The sequence below is a fragment of the Petromyzon marinus genome, chromosome 83 (genome assembly GCF_048934315.1).
Source record: "Petromyzon marinus isolate PM22_M1 ecotype Great Lakes invasive population chromosome 83, UKy_Petmar_22M1.pri1.0, whole genome shotgun sequence".
NCBI classification, from domain to species: domain Eukaryota; kingdom Metazoa; phylum Chordata; class Hyperoartia; order Petromyzontiformes; family Petromyzontidae; genus Petromyzon; species Petromyzon marinus.
In genome coordinates this window covers 188,118-208,408 of record NC_133748.1, presented here as the reverse complement: position 1 = coordinate 208,408, position 20,291 = coordinate 188,118, and the positions used below count along the sequence as shown (strand labels likewise).

The 20,291-nt window shown below is 57.7% G+C and overlaps 1 protein-coding gene across 6 annotated transcripts in view; it reads left to right on the top strand.

The window, feature by feature from the left end:
* The window catches only part of LOC116958787 (transmembrane protein 230), a 46,532-nt gene extending 35,766 nt beyond the window's left edge, over nt 1-10,766 (top strand). For 4 of the 6 annotated variants that reach the window (XM_076057515.1, XM_076057511.1, XM_076057514.1 and 1 more), the window contains 3 exons: nt 7,382-7,485; nt 8,983-9,105; nt 9,598-10,766. In XM_076057515.1, the coding sequence (XP_075913630.1) occupies nt 7,387-7,485; nt 8,983-9,105; nt 9,598-9,738 (363 nt within the window). In that variant the 5' untranslated portion in view covers nt 7,382-7,386 and the 3' untranslated portion in view covers nt 9,739-10,766. Of the gene's footprint in view, nt 1-2,014; nt 2,084-3,180; nt 3,429-7,381; nt 7,486-8,982; nt 9,106-9,597 lie in introns of those variants that run through there. The other 2 variants (XM_032981501.2, XM_032981500.2) reach the window with 2 other exon arrangements.
* The last annotated feature ends 9,525 nt before the right edge of the window (nt 10,767-20,291 follow it).

Below are 20,291 nucleotides of genomic sequence, written 5' to 3'. Positions count from 1 at the left end.
TAATTCACAGACTCGGCAACGTTTTTTTCACCGACAAACTGCGATTCAAGAGCCAACTACCAAGGCAAGTTTTTTTTGGTGGCATTCGAAATAGCAAAGGCTAGCGAGCCTTTCTCCGAAGGCGCGTTTGTAAAAGAATGCACGGTACAGACGGCAGGCATCCTGTGTCCGGAGATCAAAAGCAATTTTGGAAAAGTCAGTTCATCACGCAGGACTGTGGCTCGCCGTGTGGAACTGATTGATGAAAATATATAGCCGGCCAATTAAACAAAAAGTCCGATTCCTTTGAGTTATATTCGCTAGCACTGGATGAAAGTATACGGACGTAAAAGACACTGCCCAGGGCCTCATTTTTATCCGAGGCATTGACGACAGTTTTGCGATAACAGAGGAGTTTTTTGACCATGGAGTCCCTGAAAGGAACAACGCGGGGAGAGGACTTGTATAACCAGGTGTCTGCCGTCATCGGAAGAATCAAGCTACCTTGGAGTAAACTTGTCAATGTCACAACCGGATGGATCGCTAAAATTTAACTGGAAAAAAAAATGTTGGGCTGCTGGAAAGAATCCAAAATAAAGCGAAAGGGGAAAACCCTGACCAGGATCTTATTTTCCTTCACCGCATCATCCATCAGGAATCCCCGTGCAAGTCTGTATTGCAGCTTAGTCATGTCGTGAATCCGGCCGTAAAACTTGTTAACTTTATACGAGCAAGAGGGGACTTCAGCACCGTCAGTTAATTACGTTCCTGGAGGAAACTGATGCGGATCATCGGGACAGGCTGTACCACTCTCGTGTCCGCTGGTTTAAGTTTTGGGGAAAGCGTTACAGCGAGCGTGGGAGCTGAACGAGGACATCGTCGCATTTTTGGAGTTGATGGTGAAATATGACGAATTCCCTGAGCTAAGCGACAAGACCCGGCTCAGTGACTTTGCGTTTGCTGTGGACACATTTCCACACGTGAATGAGCTGAACGTGAAACTGCAGGGGGAAAGATCAGTTTGTTCACGGCACGTACAAACATGTGAAAGCCTTCAAATCCAAGCTCACTTTGTTCTCCAGACAAATTGCGAACAAATCGTTCGCTCATTTCACCCCACACGCTCGCCATGCGGGAAGAGGCACCGGGAAACGCAACAAAAAAAATACAGCAAATCACTTGAGGACACCGGCATGGAGATTTCTGCCCGTAGGTTCTCTGATTTCGAAAACATTGAACAGTCGCCTCAGCTGGTGTCCTGTCCCCTGTCACAAGACTCTGAAACCAGCACCACGGGAGCTGCAGTTGGAACTGATGGATCTTCAGCCTGACTCCGTCCCAAAGAAGAAAGTTCAACTCTGTTACAAGCTGAATGACTTTTTATGCTTCACTTAACAGAGCCACGTTTCCAAACCTCCAGAGGACAGCACAGAAGACATTCAGCGTCACGAACGCCAACAAAGCGCCCGTCACAGGTCAAAGTTAACGGATCCGGCACCTCAGATCTATCCTGAGAATTGCCACAACCAGAATAACTCCAGACTTGGATGCACTGGCAATCAATGGGGGATCAACGCCACTGTTCCCGCTGAAACTGACGGTGACGATGTGTTGCTGCAGCCGAGGTTTTAGCCAAATCTCCGACACACAGCCTGCGTGGATGCTCTAACCCGTTAATGTAGATCATAAAGAGGTTCAAGTGAGGCCATTGGTTTGGGCGCGAGGCCTCAGATGTTTGCGTGATGTTTGATCAGTCACGTTACCACGTGTTTTTTTTATTGTTCATGTTCGTGCAATTGGTTCAATTGCCTTGCAAATAAATGCCTTGCTACCTGTTAAAGGCCAAATCCTTCCATCTGATGATTTTTAACACGTCATTTATATTAGTTCACACAAACACTCCATCCATCTGTTCCTGGCCCCGCCGCTCTGTCAAATGTTAGAACCCATTGTGGCCCGCGAGTCAAAAAAATGTGCCCACCCCTGACCCATAACCTCTGACCCATAACCTCTCACCCTACCCACTAACCTCCAGCAACAACGGAGGGCGGAGGAGCGACGCTCACAACGACGAGCGGAGCGCCGGGCGGCTAAAGCACAGCAGGTTGGCACAGTAGGGGGCACAGGTGGTGCATCAGCCAGTCAGTCGACCCGTGGCACCTGCTGGGTCTGCCACGTGACCTCCTGGTGCACCTAGCCTGGCACAGTAGGGGGCACAGGTGGTGCATCAGCCAGTCGTCTCAGTCAGTCGACCCGTGGCACCTGCTGGGTCTGCCACGTGACCTCCTGGTGCACCTAGCCTGGCACAGTAGGGGGCACAGGTGGTGCATCAGCCACTCATCTCAGTCATCTCAGTCAGTCGACCCGTGGCACCTGCTGGGTCTGCCACGTGACCTCCTGGTGCACCTAGCCTGGCACAGGTGGTGCATCAGCCATTCGTCTCAGTCAGTCGACCCGTGGCACCTGCTGGGTCTGCCACGTGACCTCCTGGTGCACCTAGCCTGGCACAGCAGGGGGCACAGGTGGTGCATCAGCCACTCATCTCAGTCATCTCAGTCAGTCGACCCGTGGCACCTGCTGGGTCTGCCACGTGACCTCCTGGTGCACCTAGCCTGGCACAGCAGGGGGCACAGGTGGTGCATCAGCCACTCGTCTCAGTCAGTCGACCCGTGGCACCTGCTGGGTCTGCCACGTGACCTCCTGGTGCACCTAGCCTGGCACAGTAGGGGGCACAGGTGGTGCATCAGCCACTCGTCTCAGTCAGTCGACCCGTGACCTCCTGCCGGCGGGCGTTCGACGCTCCACGTGGCCTCAGGGTGCACATGGCCTGGCACGAGCGCCGTGGTGACGTCACCGCCACCTCGTCTTCCAGAAGACGTCTTCCTTCAGCCGTAGGTTCTCTTCCGGAAGGAGTTCCTTGAGATCTTCCGGAAGAGATCTTCCGTTTTCAGTAGAAGATTTCCGAAATCTGTCTTCCGTAATTTGGTAGATCGCTTCTGGAAGGTTAACTTCCGGTTTCAGGAGCGATCTTCCGGAAGTCGTCACCGAACTTAGGGTGGGAGGAAAAAAAATAGTTTTTTTTTAAATCTCCAGTAAAAAAATAAATAACTATTGAAAGTGGCTAGTCAAGCGTTGCGGTCCAAAACTTAAAATAATTACACGACAATTATTCGTTACGAATTTTAATTTATAAAAATAAAATAAAAAAACTTGTTACGGCGACCGTACGCGTGTGTAGAAAGCAGGAACTTGAACATTATAAATGTTGCATCAAGACGTTGATTATTGCTTCGCATGCCCCGCACGTTTTTTTTATATCGCAACAGTAAATAAGAAGTTAACACAAATTTAAAATTATAGTTTTTTTAATAAAAAATGACGGTATGCAAATTAGCTGTCTACGGAAGCCCGTGGGGGGTGCGCCGTTCGGACTGAACGCGCTTCGTAAGGTGAGTGCCAACTCCACGTTAATTCGGAAAACTCCGCGTTAATTGGTGCCAATTAGCTCGTTAATTGGTCACGTGACTCGGTTGACCAACCGACTACGGCCCATTTAGGGGGGGGGGTTCTCGATTTCTGGCTGAGCGCAACTGGAGGTGATTTTTTACGAAGCGAGCCGCTTCAATTATTAGAGGCGCCGGAGGCGGCGAGGAATCTCAATGGAGGAGCCACAAATCGTGACTCGAGATAGGAAGTCGCTCACTCACTAACTAACATACTCACCCAGTCACTCACCCAGTCACTCACTCAGTCAGTCACTCAGTCACTCACCCAGTCACTCAGTCACTCACCCAGTCACTCACCCAGCCACTCAGTCACTCACTCACCCAGCCACTCACTCACCCAGCCACTCACTCACCCAGTCACTCACCCAGCCACTCACTCAGCCACTCACTCACTCAGTCACTCACCCAGTCACTCACCCAGTCACTCACTCACTCACTCAGTCACTCACTCAGTCACTCAGTCACTCAGTCACTCACCCAGTCACTCAGTCACTCACCCAGTCACCCAGTCACTCAGTCACTCACTCAGTCACTCACCCAGTCACTCACCCAGTCACTCACCCAGTCACCCAGTCACTCACCCAGCCACTCACTCAGTCACTCACCCAGTCACTCATTCAGTCACTCACCCAGTCACTCACCCAGCCACTCACTCAACCACTCACCCAGTCACTCACCCAGTCACTCACTCAGCCAGTCACTCAGTCACTCACTCACCCAGTCGCTCAGTCACTCACCCAGCCACTCACTCACCCAGCCACTCACCCAGTCACTCACTCAGCCACTCGCTCACCCAGCCACTCACGCAGCCACTCACCCAGCCACTCACTCAACCACTCACCCAGCCACTCACTCAGTCACTCACCCAGCCACTCACTAGACACTCACTCACTCAGCCACTCGTCCACCCAGCCACTCACCCAGCCACTCACCCAGCCACTCACTCAACCACTCACCCAGCCACTCACTCAGTCACTCACCCAGCCACTCACCCAGCCACTCAACCAATCACCCAGCCACTCAACCAATCACCCAGCCATTCACTCACTCAGTCACTCACCCAGCCACTCACCCAGCCACTCACTCAGTCACTCACTCAGCCACTCACCCAGCCACTCGCTTACTCACTCATTCAGTCACTCGCTCAGCCACTCACTCAGCCACTCGCTCACTCACTCGGTCACTCACTCAGTCACTCACCCAGCCACTCACCCAGTCACTCACCCAGTCACTCACCCAGTCACTCACTCAGTCACTCACTCACCCAGTCACCCAGTCACTCACCCAGTCACTCAGTCACTCACCCAGTCACTCAGTCACTCACCCAGTCACTCAATCACTCACTCACCCAGTCACTCACCCAGTCACTCACTCAGTCACTCACCCAGTCACCCAGTCACTCACCCAGCCACTCACTCAGTCACTCACCCAGTCACTCATTCAGTCACTCACCCAGTCACTCACCGAGCCACTCACTCAACCACTCACCCAGCCACTCACTCAGTCACTCACCCAGTCACTCACCCAGTCACTCACTCAGCCAGTCACTCAGTCACTCACTCACCCAGTCGCTCAGTCACTCACCCAGCCACTCACTCACCCAGCCACTCACCCAGTCACTCACTCAGCCACTCGCTCACCCAGCCACTCACGCAGCCACTCACTCAGTCACTCACCCAGCCACTCACTCACTAGACACTCACTCACTCAGCCACTCGTCCACCCAGCCACTCACCCAGCCACTCACCCAGCCACTCACTCAACCACTCACCCAGCCACTCACTCAGTCACTCACCCAGCCACTCACCCAGCCACTCAACCAATCACCCAGCCACTCAACCAATCACCCAGCCATTCACTCACTCAGTCACTCACCCAGCCACTCACCCAGCCACTCGCCCACTCGCTCACTCACACAGTCACTCACTCAGCCACTCACCCAGCTACTCGCTCACTCATTCAGTCACTCGCTCAGCCACTCACTCAGCCACTCGCTCACTCACTCGGTCACTCACTCAGTCACTCACCCAGCCACTCACCCAGTCACTCAGCCACTCACTCAGCCACTCACCCAGCCACTCACGCAGCCACTCACTCAGCCACTTAGTCACTCAGTCACTCACCCAGCCACTCACGCAGCCACTCACTCAGTCACTCACCCAGCCACTCACTCACTAGACACTCACTCACTCAGCCACTCACTCAGCCACTCAGTCACTCACCCAGCCACTCACTCAGCCACTCGCTCACTCTCTCACTCAGTCACTCACTCAGTCACTCGCTCACTCTCTCACTCAGCCACTCACCCAGCCACTCACTTAGCCACTCACCCAGCCACTCAGCCAGTCACTCACTCAGCCACTCGCTCAGCCACTTGCTCACTCACTCAGTCACTCACTCAGTCACTCACTCAGCCACTCACTCAGTCACCCAGCCACTCACTCAGCCACTCGCTCACTCAATCACTCACTCAGCCACTCGTTCAGCCACTTGCTCACTCACTCAGTCACTCACTCACTCAGTCACTCAGTCACTCACTCAGCCACTCACCCAGCCACTCACTCAGCCACTCGCTCACTCACTCAGCCACTCGCTCACTCAATCACTCACCCAGCCACTCATTCAGCCACTCGCTGAGCCACAACAACAGCAGCCGCCATTCAACACGAAGTGGCGGTGACATCACCACGGCGCTTGTGCCAGGCTAGGTGCACTTTAAGGCCACGTGAAGTGTCGAACGCCCGCTGGCATGAGGTCACGGGACAGACCCTGCAGGTGCCACGGGTTGACTGCTGTGCCAGGCTAGGTGCAGCAGGAGGAGGTCACGGGACAGACCCAGCAGGTGCCATGGGTTGACTGCTGTGCCAGGCTAGGTGCAGGAGGAGGTCACGGGACAGACCCAGCAGGTGCCATGGGTTGACTGCTGTGCCACAGAGGCCGATCTTGACACCGCTGGTACCGGTCATCGGCAAGTCCACTCAGCTCCACGTCCTCCTGTACCACATCACTCCATCTCTTCTCTAGCCCGTGCCGCGCCCGTTTAGCCCCCTCAATCCGGCCGAACAAAAGCTGTTTCGGCATGCGGTGGCTGGGCATGCGGGCTACATGACCCAGCCATCGCAGCCTTGCCTGCCGGAGGAGCTCACCAATGAGACCTTGCCCAGATCTTTCAAGGATTTGTGAGCTCCTCACACAATGCAGTCTGGTTAAACCCAGGATGGATCGTAGGCAGGCCAGCCTAAATGTTTCTAACCAGCGAAGATGCTCCATTAAGGGGGTCCACGTTTCGCAAGCGTAGAGAAGGGAGGGAATGACCGTGGCCGAGAAGACCTGAAGCTTAGTGCGGAGCGACAGACCAGGTAGCTTCCACACAGCATTACGCAACCGATGAAAAGATATTGCCGCTCGACTGATTCGGAGTGAGAATTCTGGAGACCTCGGCCGTCAAAATCCAACTCACCCACTCACTCACCCACTCTCTCACCACCCACTCACCACCCACCCACTCTCTCACCACCCACTCTCCACCCACTCACTCACCACCCACTCACTCACTCGCCCACTCACTCACCCACCCACCCACTCACCCACCCACTCACTCACCATCCACTCACTCACCACCCACTCACCCACTCGCCCACTCACCCACCCACCCACTCACCCACCCACCCACTCACCCACCCACTCACTCTCCACCCACCCACTCACCACCCACTCACCCACCCACTCACCCACTCACCACCCACTCACCACCCACTTACCACCCACTCACTCACCACCCACTCACCCACCCACTCACCACCCACCCACTCACCACCCACTCACTCACTCACCCACTCACCCACTCACCACCCACTCACTCACCACCCACTCTCCCGCTCTGCCTGTTTGAGTAGGCGCGATGTCTCGTCGGAACGGACCCACGGCAGCCCAGCCTGCCTCCTCCAAAGTCAAATACTCAAAGCTTCCAGACAGCGATGATGGCTACATCGACCTGCAGGTAACACAAAGCTCCCCCAGGTAGCCTCACATGGGGCTGTAGGGGCAAGTGCTGCTAGCCAGGTAAAGCTCTCTCAAACTCAATCACACTCTCGCCCATTCACTCACGGACACCCACTCTCTCCCGCACTCACACCCACCCACAATCTCTCTCATACTCCCACCCACCCACCCACTCTCTCATACTCCCACCCACCCACCCACACACTCTCTCATACTCCCACCCACCCACACACTCTCTCATACTCCCACCCACCCACCCACACACTCTCTCATACTCCCACCCACCCACACACTCTCTCATACTCCCACCCACCCACTCTCTCATACTCCCACCCACCCACCCACTCTCTCATACTCCCACCCACCCAAAATCTCTCTCATACTCCCACCCACCCACCCACAATCTCTCTCATACTCCCACCCACCCACCCACTCTCTCATACTCCCACCCACCCACCCACTCTCTCATACTCCCACCCACCCACCCACACACTCTCTCATACTCCCACCCACCCACTCTCTCATACTCCCACCCACCCAAAATCTCTCTCATACTCCCACCCACCCACCCACAATCTCTCTCATACTCCCACCCACCCACCCACAATCTCTCTCATACTCTCACCCACCCACATACACATACTCCTACCCACCTACCCACTCACTCATACTCCCACCCACCCACACACTCTCTCATACTCCCACCCACCCTCCCACATACTCTCTCATACTCCCACCTACAATCTCTCTCATACTCCCACCCACCCACCCACTCTCTCATACTCCCAACCACCCACCCACACACAATCTCTCTCATACTCCCACCCACCCACTCTCTCATACTCCCACCCACCCACACACTCACTCATACTCCCACCCACCCACAATCTCTCTCATACTCCCACCCACCCACACACTCTCTCATACTCCCACCCACCCACTCTCTCATACTCCCACCCACCCACACATACTCCCACCCACCCACTCTCTCATACTCCCACCCACCCACCCACACACACATACTCCCACCCACCCACCCACTCTCTCATACTCCCACCCACCCACCCACACACACATACTCCCACCCACCCATATACACATACTCCCACCCACCCACCCACCCACTCACTCATGCTCCCACCCACCCACCCACAATCTCTCTCATACTCCCACCCACCCACAATCTCTCTCATACTCCCACCCACCCACCCACACATACTCCCACCCACCCACACACTCACTCTCTCATACTCCCACCCACCCACCCACAATCTCTCTCATACTCCCACCCACCCACCCACACACTCACTCTCTCATACTCCCACCCACCCACTCTCTCTCTCATACTCCCACCCACCCACCCACACATACTCCCACCCACCCACCCACACACACATACTCCCACCCACACGCACATACTCCCACCCACCCACACGCACATACTCCCACCCACCCACCCACTCTCTCCCACCCTCCCTCTCCTCCCCCCCGGTAGTTCAAGCGGCCCCCCCCACGTGTCCCCTACCGCGCCATTGCGTTGGCCGCCGCCCTCTTCCTCATCGGCTCGCTGCTCATCATCATCGGCTCGCTGCTGCTTACCGGGTACATAGACACCAAGGTGAGTGGGTGAGTGGGTGGGTGGGTGGGTGAGTGGGTGAGTGGGTGGGTGGGTGGGTGAGTGGGTGGGTGGGTGAGTGGGTGGGTGGGTGGGTGAGTGGGTGAGTGAGTGAGTGGGTGGGTGGGTGGGTGAGTGGGTGGGTGAGTGGGTGGGTGAGTGAGTGAGTGAGTGGGTGGGTGAGTGGGTGGGTGGGTGGGTGAGTGAGTGAGTGGGTGGGTGAGTGGGTGGGTGGGTGGGTGAGTGAGTGAGTGAGTGGGTGAGTGGGTGGGTGGGTGAGTGGGTGAGTGAGTGGGTGAGTGAATGAGTGAGTGGGTGGGTGGGTGAGTGGGTGAGTGGGTGGGTGGGTGAGTGGGTGGGTGAGTGGGTGGGTGGGTGGGTGAGTGGGTGGGTGGGTGAGCAGCAGTGTGGGTGGGTGAGTGGGTGGGTGAGTGGGTGGGTGAGTGGGTGGGTGAGCTCCCGTGTCTCTCCCTGTCCCCGTGTCCCACCCCCCAGTACGCTGACCGTACCTGGCCCGTGCTGACTGTGGGAGTGTTGGTCTTCCTCCCCGGGGTCTACCACCTGCGCATCGCCATCCTCGCCTACAGAGGCACCGCCGGATATTCTTACGACGATATCCCCGACTTCAGCGACTGAAAGACACGGGGGGGGGGGAGTGGGTGGGGTAGAGACACGGGCAGACGCAGGGAGACACGGGGAGAGACGGGGAGACACGGGGAGACACTGGGAGACACTGGGAGACAGACACAGGGAGACGCAGGGAGACACTGGGTGACATGGGGAGACACGGGAAATAACGGGGAGACACTGGGAGACAGAGACCGGGAGACAGACACTGGGAGACACGGGGAGACACTGAGAGGCACTGGGAGACACGGGGAGACACTGGGAGACACTGGGAGACACGGGGAGAGACGAAGACACTGGGAGACACGGGGAGACACGGGGAGAGACGGGGAGACACTGAGAGACACTGGGAGACACGGGGAGACACGGAGACATGGGGAGACACTGGGAGACATGGGGAGACACGGGGAGACATGGGGAGACACGGGGAGACACTGAGAGACACGGGGATACATGGGGAGACACTGAGAGACACTGGGAGACACGGGGATACACGGGGAGACACGGGGAGACACTGAGAGACACGGGGAGACGGGGAGACACGGGGAGACACTGAGAGACACTGAGAGACACGGGGAGACACGGGGAGACACGGGGAGACAGAGACTGGGAGACACTGAGAGACACTGAGAGACACGGGGAGACACGGGGAGACACGGGGAGACACTGGGAGACACGGGGAGATATGGGGAGACATGGGGAGACACTGGGAGACACTGGGAGACACGGGGAGACACTGAGAGACACGGGGAGACACGGGGAGACAGAGACTGGGAGACGCTGGGAGACACGGGGAGACAGAGACTGGGAGACAGAGACCTGGAGACAGACACTGGGAGACACGGGGAGACACGGGGAGACACTGAGAGACACTGAGAGACACTGGGAGACACTGGGAGACACGGGGAGACACTGAGAGACACTGGGAGACACGGGGAGACACTGAGAGACACTGAGAGACACGGGGAGACACGGGGAGACACGCACGTACGTTGCACGTGTAAATTCACCTTTGTAATAAAATTGAACTCGTAACAGCCCTGGTGTGATGTTGTAAATTAAACATTCCACGTCCCCAGCGTTCGTTTGTGTCGGGGGTTCGCGCACAGCCACTCTGCTGAGTCCAGGTTCGACTCACACCCACAGCCGCCACCACCAAAGACAAAGATCCACCGTGTAGCCTCTAACAGACTGTAGGGGCAAGTGCTGTTAGTGAGTAGCAGCACCTACACACAGACAAAGATCCCCCGTGTAGCCTCACACAGACTGTAGGGGCAAGTGCTGTTAGTAGCGAGTAGCAGCACCTACACACAGACAAAGATCCCCCATGTAGCCTTAACAGACTGTAGGGGCAAGTGCTGTTAGTAGCGAGTAGCAGCACCTACACACAGACAAAGATCCCCCGTGTAGCCTCACACAGACTGTAGGGGCAAGTGCTGTTAGTAGCGAGTAGCAGCACCTACACACAGACAAAGATCCCCCGTGTAGCCTCACACAGACTGTAGGGGCAAGTGCTGTTAGCAGCGAGTAGCAGCACCTACACACAGACAAAGATCCCCCGTGTAGCCTTCACACAGACTGTAGGGGCAAGTGCTGTTAGTAGCGAGTAGCAGCACCTATACACAAAGATCCCCCACCATGTAGCCTTCAGACTGTAGGGGCAAGTGCTGTTAGTAGCGAGTAGCAGCACCTACACACAGACAAAGATCCCCCGTGTAGCCTCACACAGACTGTAGGGGCAAGTGCTGTAAGCGAGTAGCAGCACCTATACACAGACAAAGATCCCCCGTGTAGCCTCACACAGACTGTAGGGGCAAGTGCTGTTAGCGAGCACCTACACAGACAAAGATCCCCCGTGTAGCCTTAACAGACTGTAGGGGCAAGTGCTGTTAGTAGCGAGTAGCAGCACCTACACACAGACAAAGATCCTCCACCGTGTAGCCTTAACAGGCTGTAGGGGCAAGTGCTGTTAGCGAGCACCTATGAAGGCTACCGGCACTGTGGCACACAGAGGGGGTGGGTGGCCAGCACCACGCCCGGCCGCCTTTGTCTCTCCCCCAGTGCTAGCGATGTTCACTGCACAGCTACACCAGCTACTCAGTTGAGGCTGAGTCGACCTAGGGGAGGCCCAGGACCGGTTCAGAGAATCGTCACTGGTGGTGGTGGCCGTGAGCGGGAATCGAACTCAGGTCACTGCCAGGGAGCACAGCGTAGCGCTCACCGCTCCCCACAACCACCACCACCAACAACAACCACCACCACCAACAACAACCACCACCAACAACAACCACCACCAACAACAACCACCACCACCAACAACCACCACCAACAACAACAACCACCACCAACAACAACAACAACCACCAACAACAACCACCAACAACAACAACCACCACAACCACCACCAACAACAATCACCAACAACAACCACCAACAACAACAACAACCACCACAACCACCAACAACAACAACCAGCAACAACAACCACAACCACCAACAACAACCAACAACAACAACCACAACCACCAACAACAACCACAACCACCAACAACAACCACCACCACCACAACCACCACAACAACCACCACCACGACCAACAACAACCACCACCACCAGTGGTGGTAACAGCAGTCCGCTGAGTCCGCTGAGTCCGCTGGCCGGGCGGCAAGGGGCGGCCGTCGCGAGCTTCAGCTTCAGCTTCAGCAGCAGCGGCGGGAGGCCTCCGGCCGGCGTCGTGGGCCCAGCGGAGGACGCCGCACGGATTCGCGTCAAGAGCGGCGTCGCCCCGCGCTCGGTCGACGTCGCCCCGCCAACGACGCCGCCGCCGCCGCCGCCCTCCTCCTCTGCCACGGCCGCCCTCCTCCTCTGCCACGGCCCTCCTCCTCTGCCACGGCCGCCCTCCTCCTCTGCCACGGCCGCCCTCCTCCTCTGCCACGGCCCTCCTCCTCTGCCACGGCCGCCCTCCTCCTCTGCCACGGCCGCCCTCCTCCTCTGCCACGGCCCTCCTCCTCCTCTGCCACGGCCCTCCTCCTCCTCTGCCACGGCCCTCCTCCTCTGCCACGGCCGCCCTCCTCCTCTGCCACGGCCCTCCTCCTCTGCCACGGCCCTCCTCCTCTGCCACGGCCGCCCTCCTCCTCTGCCACGGCCGCCCTCCTCCTCTGCCACGGCCCTCCTCCTCTGCCACGGCCGCCCTCCTCCTCTGCCACGGCCGCCCTCCTCCTCTGCCACGGCCCTCCTCTGCCACGGCCCTCCTCCTCTGCCACGGCCCTCCTCCTCTGCCACGGCCCTCCTCCTCCTCTGCCACGGCCGCCCTCCTCCTCTGCCACGGCCGCCCTCCTCCTCTGCCACGGCCGCCCTCCTCCTCTGCCACGGCCCTCCTCCTCTGCCACGGCCCTCCTCCTCCTCTGCCACGGCCCTCCTCCTCCTCTGCCACGGCCCTCCTCCTCCTCTGCCACGGCCCTCCTCCTCTGCCACGGCCGCCCTCCTCCTCTGCCACGGCCCTCCTCCTCTGCCACGGCCCTCCTCCTCTGCCACGGCCGCCCTCCTCCTCTGCCACGGCCCTCCTCCTCTGCCACGGCCGCCCTCCTCCTCTGCCACGGCCCTCCTCCTCTGCCACGGCCGCCCTCCTCCTCTGCCACGGCCCTCCTCCTCTGCCACGGCCCTCCTCCTCTGCCGCGGCCCTCCTCCTCCTCTGCCACGGCCCTCCTCCTCTGCCACGGCCGCCCTCCTCCTCTGCCACAGCCCTCCTCCTCTGCCACGGCCCTCCTCCTCTGCCACGGCCCTCCTCCTCTGCCACGGCCGCCCTCCTCCTCTGCCACGGCCCTCCTCCTCTGCCACGGCCCTCCTCCTCTGCCACGGCCCTCCTCCTCCTCTGCCACGGCCCTCCTCCTCTGCCACGGCCCTCCTCCTCTGCCACGGCCCTCCTCCTCTGCCACGGCCGCCCTCCTCCTCTGCCACGGGAGGCCTCTCGCCCTGGTTGTCCCGCCCCGCGTGGCCTCCGCTGACAGAACCACGGGGCCCCAGCGGTTGACGGAAGCTTCAAGCGGAGATTTTCGCCGTGCGCCGCCGCCGCCGCCGCCGCCGTCGAGACCCGCCAGCGCCCCGCAGCCAATCGGCGGCGAGGGCGTTCGTCTTCATCCGAAGCGTTCGCGACCCCGCCCCCGCCGCCGCGGCCCGTCAGCCCGAAGACGAACGCCGGCGTCGCGTTTAGAAACTGCCGCGAGTTATTTTTATTTCTGCCTACGCGGACCTCGGCGGACGAGCCTCGGGGCCGTTGTTGGGCGAGGGGCGAGGGGGTTTTTTGCCGCGTTCTGCGTTGGGGAGTGGACCCGCACGTAGACGTAGCCGTAGCCGTGAGGTTCTCACGGCGATGGCAACTCGTGGACCATCGTGCGGCGTCCGGCGCCTGTGGAGAGACCCTCCCCGCTGCTGCGTTGGTCCTCGAATAGGGGAGGGGGAAATGTGACGTCGTCACTTGTGAGCCAATCAGGTGCAAGGACCAGAGGAAGTGGTGGTGGGGGGGTTATGTATTTGTATAAATCACGTTGCATCTCTGGGTTATTCACAGTTAATCAACAAGCGTAGCGTGGATAGCGTGGATAGCGTGGGTAGCGTGGATAGCGTGGATAGCGTGGGTAGCGTGGGTAGTGTGGATAGCGTGGATAGCGTGCTATCCACGCTATCCATGCTATGCACATCACGTGTGAACCCCACATGTGAACACCACGTGAACCCCACGTGAACACCCCACACGTGAACACACCACGCGTGAACACACCACGCGTGGTGTGTTCACGCGTGGTGTGTTCACGCGTGGTGTGTTCACGTGTGGTTCACGTGGGGATTTATCAGCGGATAAATCGCGCTTCCAAGTTGCACTGAGCCTGTGGCCATCGGAACCGCTCAAATGATCTCGTATTTCTCTCACGCTTCCACAGATTTCCCCAATTGGCCACGGCCAGCAGTGACTGGTTTCGCACGAAGCGTCAATGTCATCAGCACCAGTCGAGCGTCCTTGTTGGGCACGCGCGCGTGTGTTCACGTAAGAACTCGCGCCGATCATTCGTCCCGTCCGACCCGACGGAGCATCGGCCAGTGAGCGTTGGTCCCGCGCCTTCTGTTGAGGGCTTCTCGGTAGCGCCCCTTCAGCACCCGCACGTCCGTTCCGGTATTTTTCACGTAGCGTGCCAGGTCGCCAGAGACTCTGGCGCGCGGTGTTTTATCGCCGACCCCATTCGCCTTCGAGGGCGGCCGCGGCCCGCGCAGGTCGGCCGCCAGGCCCGAAGCCGCCCGACTCACCAACGGAGGGGGGCCAGACGGCGAGGGCCCTCGAGTGGGGGGCCGGACGCCGAGGGCCCTCGCCGTTCGCCCCTCGAGGACGAGCGTCTCGATCGCGAGGAGGAGGAGGAGGAGGGCCGCTCGGCCCGAAGGTTCCGGCCTTTGCGAGAGGGCCGGGTCGCCGCCAAGAAGGCGACTTGGGCGATCGCGCGCGGAAGGATTTGCCTCGCGGCCGGCTGGCCGGTCCCAATCGGCTCGATGGAACGGCCCAGGTGGGCGCTGGAAGCCGTCCGCGCCGCGGCTCGTTCAGAGCGAGCGAGGGAGCGCCCTGCTCGAAAGCAATGTGGGTTTGTCGTGCCAGGTGTTTATAGTGCCAGGTGTTTAACGTGCCAGGTGTTTGTCGTGCCAGGTGTTTGTCGTGCCAGGTGTGTGTCGTGCCAGGTGTGTGTCGTGCCAGGTGTTTAACGTGCCAGGTGTTTGTCGTGCCAGGTGTTTATAGTGCCAGGTGTTTATAGTACCAGGTGTTTATAGTGTCAGGTGTGTGTCGTGCCAGGTGTTTAACGTGCCAGGTGTGTGTCGTGCCAGGTGTTTAACGTGCCAGGTGTTTATAGTGCCAGGTGTTTAACGTGCCAGGTGTGTGTCGTGCCAGGTGTTTGTCGTGCCAGGTGTGTGTCGTGCCAGGTGTTTATAGTGCCAGGTGTGTCTCGTGCCAGATGTGTGTCGTGCCAGGTGTGTGTCGTACCAGGTGTTTAACGTGCCAGGTGTGTGTCGTGCCAGGTGTGTGTCGTGCCAGGTGTGTGTCGTGCCAGGTGTTTGTCGTGCCAGGTGTTTAACGTGCCAGGTGTGTGTCGTGCCAGGTGTTTATAGTGCCAGGTGTGTGTCGTGCCAGGTGTGTGTCGTGCCAGGTGTGTGTCGTGCCAGGTGTGTGTCGTGCCAGGTGTTTAACGTGCCAGGTGTTTGTCGTGCCAGGTGTGTGTCGTGCCAGGTGTTTATAGTACCAGGTGTGTGTCGTGCCAGGTGTGTGTCGTGCCAGGTGTTTATAGTGCCAGGTGTTTATAGTGCCAGGTGTGTGTCGTGCCAGGTGTGTGTCGTGCCAGGTGTGTGTCGTGCCAGGTGTTTGTCGTGCCAGGTGTTTGTAGTGCCAGGTGTTTGTAGTGCCAGGTGTTTATAGTGTCAGGTGTGTGTCGTGCCAGGTGTGTGTCGTGCCAGGTGTGTGTCGTGCCAGGTGTGTGTCGTGCCAGGTGTGTGTCGTGCCAGGTGTGTGTCGTGCCAGGTGTTTGTCGTGCCAGGTGTGTGTCGTGCCAGGTGTGTGTCGTGCCAGGTGTGTGTCGTGTCAGGTGTTTGTCGTGCCAGGTGTTTAACGTGCCAGGTGTGTGTCGTGCCAGGTGTGTGTCGTGCCAGGTGTGTGTCGTGCCAGGTGTGTGTCGTGCCAGGTGTTTAACGTGCCAGGTGTGTGTCGTGCCAGGTGTTTAACGTGCCAGGTGTGTGTGTCGTGCCAGGTGTGTGTCGTGCCAGGTGTGTGTCGTGCCAGGTGTTTGTCGTGCCAGGTGTTTGTAGTGCCAGGTGTTTATAGTGCCAGGTGTGTGTCGTGCCAGGTGTTTATAGTGCCAGGTGTGTGTCGTGCCAGGTGTTTATAGTGCCAGGTGTTTATAGTGCCAGGTGTGTGTCGTGCCAGGTGTGTGTCGTGACAGGTGTTTATAGTGCCAGGTGTGTGTCGTGCCAGGTGTGTGTCGTGACAGGTGTTTATAGTGCCAGGTGTGTGTCGTGCCAGGTGTGTGTCGTGCCAGGTGTTTATAGTGCCAGGTGTGTGTCGTGCCAGGTGTGTGTCGTGCCAGGTGTGTGTCGTGCCAGGTGTTTATAGTGCCAGGTGTGTGTCGGGCCAGGTGTGTGTCGTGCCAGGTGTTTATAGTGCCAGGTGTTTATAGTGCCAGGTGTGTGTCGTGCCAGGTGTGTGTCGTGCCAGGTGTTTATAGTGCCAGGTGTATGTCGTGCCAGGTGTGTGTCGTGCCAGGTGTTTATAGTGCCAGGTGTTTATAGTGCCAGGTGTGTGTCGTGCCAGGTGTGTGTCGTGCCAGGTGTTTATAGTGCCAGGTGTATGTCGTGCCAGGTGTTTATAGTGCCAGGTGTTTATAGTGCCAGGTGTTTATAGTGCTAGGTGTTTATAGTGCCAGGTGTGTGTCGTGCCAGGTGTGTGTCGTGCCAGGTGTGTGTCGTGCCAGGTGTTTGTCGTGCCAGGTGTTTATAGTGCCAGGTGTGTGTCGTGCCAGGTGTGTGTCGTGCCAGGTGTGTGTCGTGCCAGGTGTTTATAGTGCCAGGTGTGTGTCGTGCCAGGTGTGTGTCGTGCCAGGTGTGTGTGTCGTGCCAGGTGTGTGTCATGCCAGGTGTGTGTCATGCCAGGTGTGTGTCATGCCAGGTGTGTTTGTCGTGCCAGGTGTGTGTCGTGCCAGGTGTGTGTCGTGCCAGGTGTTTATAGTGTCAGGTGTGTGTCGTGCCAGGTGTGTGTCGTGCAGGTGTGTGTCGTGCAGGTGTGTCGTGCCAGGTGTTTATAGTGCCAGGTGTTTGTAGTGCCAGGTGTTTATAGTGCCAGGTGTGTGTCGTGCAGGTGTGTCGTGCCAGGTGTTTATAGTGCCAGGTGTGTGTCGTGCCAGGTGTGTGTCGTGCCAGGTGTGTGTCGTGCCAGGTGTGTGTCGTGCCAGGTGTTTATAGTGCCAGGTGTTTGTAGTGCCAGGTGTTTAACGTGCCAGGTGTATGTCGTGCCAGGTGTGTGTCGTGCCAGGTGTTTATAGTGCCAGGTGTTTATAGTGCCAGGTGTGTGTCGTGCCGGGTGTGTGTCGTGCCAGGTGTTTATAGTGCCAGGTGTGTGTCGTGCCAGGTGTGTGTGTCGTGCCAGGTGTGTGTCGTGCCAGGTGTTTAACGTGCCAGGTGTGTGTCGTGCCAGGTGTGTGTCATGCCAGGTGTGTGTCATGCCAGGTGTGTGTCGTGCCAGGTGTGTGTCGTGCCAGGTGTGTGTCGTGCCAGGTGTGTGTCGTGCCAGGTGTTTATAGTGCCAGGTGTGTGTCGTGCCAGGTGTTTATAGTGCCAGGTGTGTGTCGTGCCAGGTGTTTATAGTGCCAGGTGTTTATAGTGCCAGGTGTTTATAGTGCCAGGTGTGTGTCGTGCCAGGTGTGTGTCGTGCCAGGTGTGTGTCGTGCTAGGTGTTTATAGTGCCAGGTGTGTGTCGTGCTAGGTGTGTGTCGTGCCAGGTGTGTGTCGTGCAGGTGTTTATAGTGCCAGGTGTGTGTCGTGCCAGGTGTGTGTCGTGCCAGGTGTGTGTCGTGCCAGGTGTTTATAGTGCCAGGTGTGTGTCGTGCCAGGTGTTTATAGTGCCAGGTGTGTGTCGTGCCAGGTGTTTATAGTGCCAGGTGTTTATAGTGCCAGGTGTTTATAGTGCCAGGTGTGTGTCGTGCCAGGTGTGTAACGTGCCAGGTGTGTGTCGTGCCAGGTGTGTGTCGTGCCAGGTGTTTATAGCGCCAGGTGTGTGTCGTGCCAGGTGTTTATAGTGTCAGGTGTGTGTCGTGCCAGGTGTTTATAGTGCCAGGTGTTTAACGTGCCAGGTGTGTTTATAGTGCCAGGTGTGTGTCGTGCCAGGTGTGTGTCGTGCCAGGTGTGTTTATAGTGCCAGGTGTGTGTCGTGCCAGGTGTGTGTCGTGCCAGGTGTTTATAGTGCCAGGTGTTTATAGTGCCAGGTGTTTATAGTGCCAGGTGTGTGTCGTGCCAGGTGTTTATAGTGCCAGGTGTTTGTAGTGCCAGGTGTTTATAGTGCCAGGTGTGTGTCGTGCCGGGTGTGTGTCGTGCCAGGTGTGTGTCGTGCCAGGTGTTTATAGTGCCAGGTGTTTATAGTGCCAGGTGTGTGTCGTGCCAGGTGTGTGTCGTGCCAGGTGTTTATAGTGCCAGGTGTGTGTCGTGCCAGGTGTGTGTCATGCCAGGTGTGTGTCGTGCCAGGTGTGTGTTGTGCCAGGTGTTTATAGTGCCAGGTGTTTATAGTGCCAGGTGTGTGTCGTGCCAGGTGTGTGTCGTGCCAGGTGTTTATAGTGCCAGGTGTATGTCGTGCCAGGTGTTTATAGTGTCAGGTGTGTGTCGTGCCAGGTGTTTATAGTGCCAGGTGTTTAACGTGCCAGGTGTGTTTATAGTGCCAGGTGTGTGTCGTGCCAGGTGTGTGTCGTGCCAGGTGTGTGTCGTGCCAGGTGTGTTTATAGTGCCAGGTGTGTGTCGTGCCAGGTGTGTGTCGTGCCAGGTGTTTATAGTGCCAGGTGTTTATAGTGCCAGGTGTTTATAGTGCCAGGTGTGTGTCGTGCCAGGTGTTTATAGTGCCAGGTGTTTGTAGTGCCAGGTGTTTATAGTGCCAGGTGTGTGTCGTGCCGGGTGTGTGTCGTGCCAGGTGTGTGTCGTGCCAGGTGTTTATAGTGCCAGGTGTTTATAGTGCCAGGTGTGTGTCGTGCCAGGTGTGTGTCGTGCCAGGTGTTTATAGTGCCAGGTGTGTGTCGTGCCAGGTGTGTGTCATGCCAGGTGTGTGTCGTGCCAGGTGTGTGTTGTGCCAGGTGTTTATAGTGCCAGGTGTTTATAGTGCCAGGTGTGTGTCGTGCCAGGTGTGTGTCGTGCCAGGTGTGTGTCGTGCCAGGTGTGTGTCGTGCCAGGTGTGTGTCGTGCCAGGTGTTTATAGTGCCAGGTGTTTATAGTGCCAGGTGTTTATAGTGCCAGGTGTGTGTCGTGCCAGGTGTGTGTCGTGCCAGGTGTGTGTCGTGCCAGGTGTTTGTCGTGCCAGGTGTGTGTCGTGCCAGGTGTGTGTCGTGCCAGGTGTGTGTCGTGCCAGGTGTGTGTCGTGCCAGGTGTGTGTCGTGCCAGGTGTTTAACGTGCCAGGTGTTTAACGTGCCAGGTGTGTGTGTCGTGCCAGGTGTGTGTCGTGCCAGGTGTGTGTCGTTCCAGGTGTGTGTCGTGCCAGGTGTGTGTCGTGCCAGGTGTTTATAGTGCCAGGTGTTTATAGTGCCAGGTGTGTGTCGTGCCAGGTGTAAGTCCCACAGAGCTATGCAGCTCTTTATAAGAAGCGACCTTCAGGGTAGCTCAACCAAGTGAGTGGCTAGGTGGGTAGGTGAGTGAGTGGGTTGGTAGGTGAGTAGGTGAGTGAGTGGGCTGGTAGCTAGGTAGGTTGGTTAGTGGGTTGGTAGCTAGGTTGGTAGGTGAGTGAGTGGGTTGGTAGCTAGGTGGGTAGGTGAGTGGGTTGGTAGCTAGGTGGGTAGGTGAGTGGGTT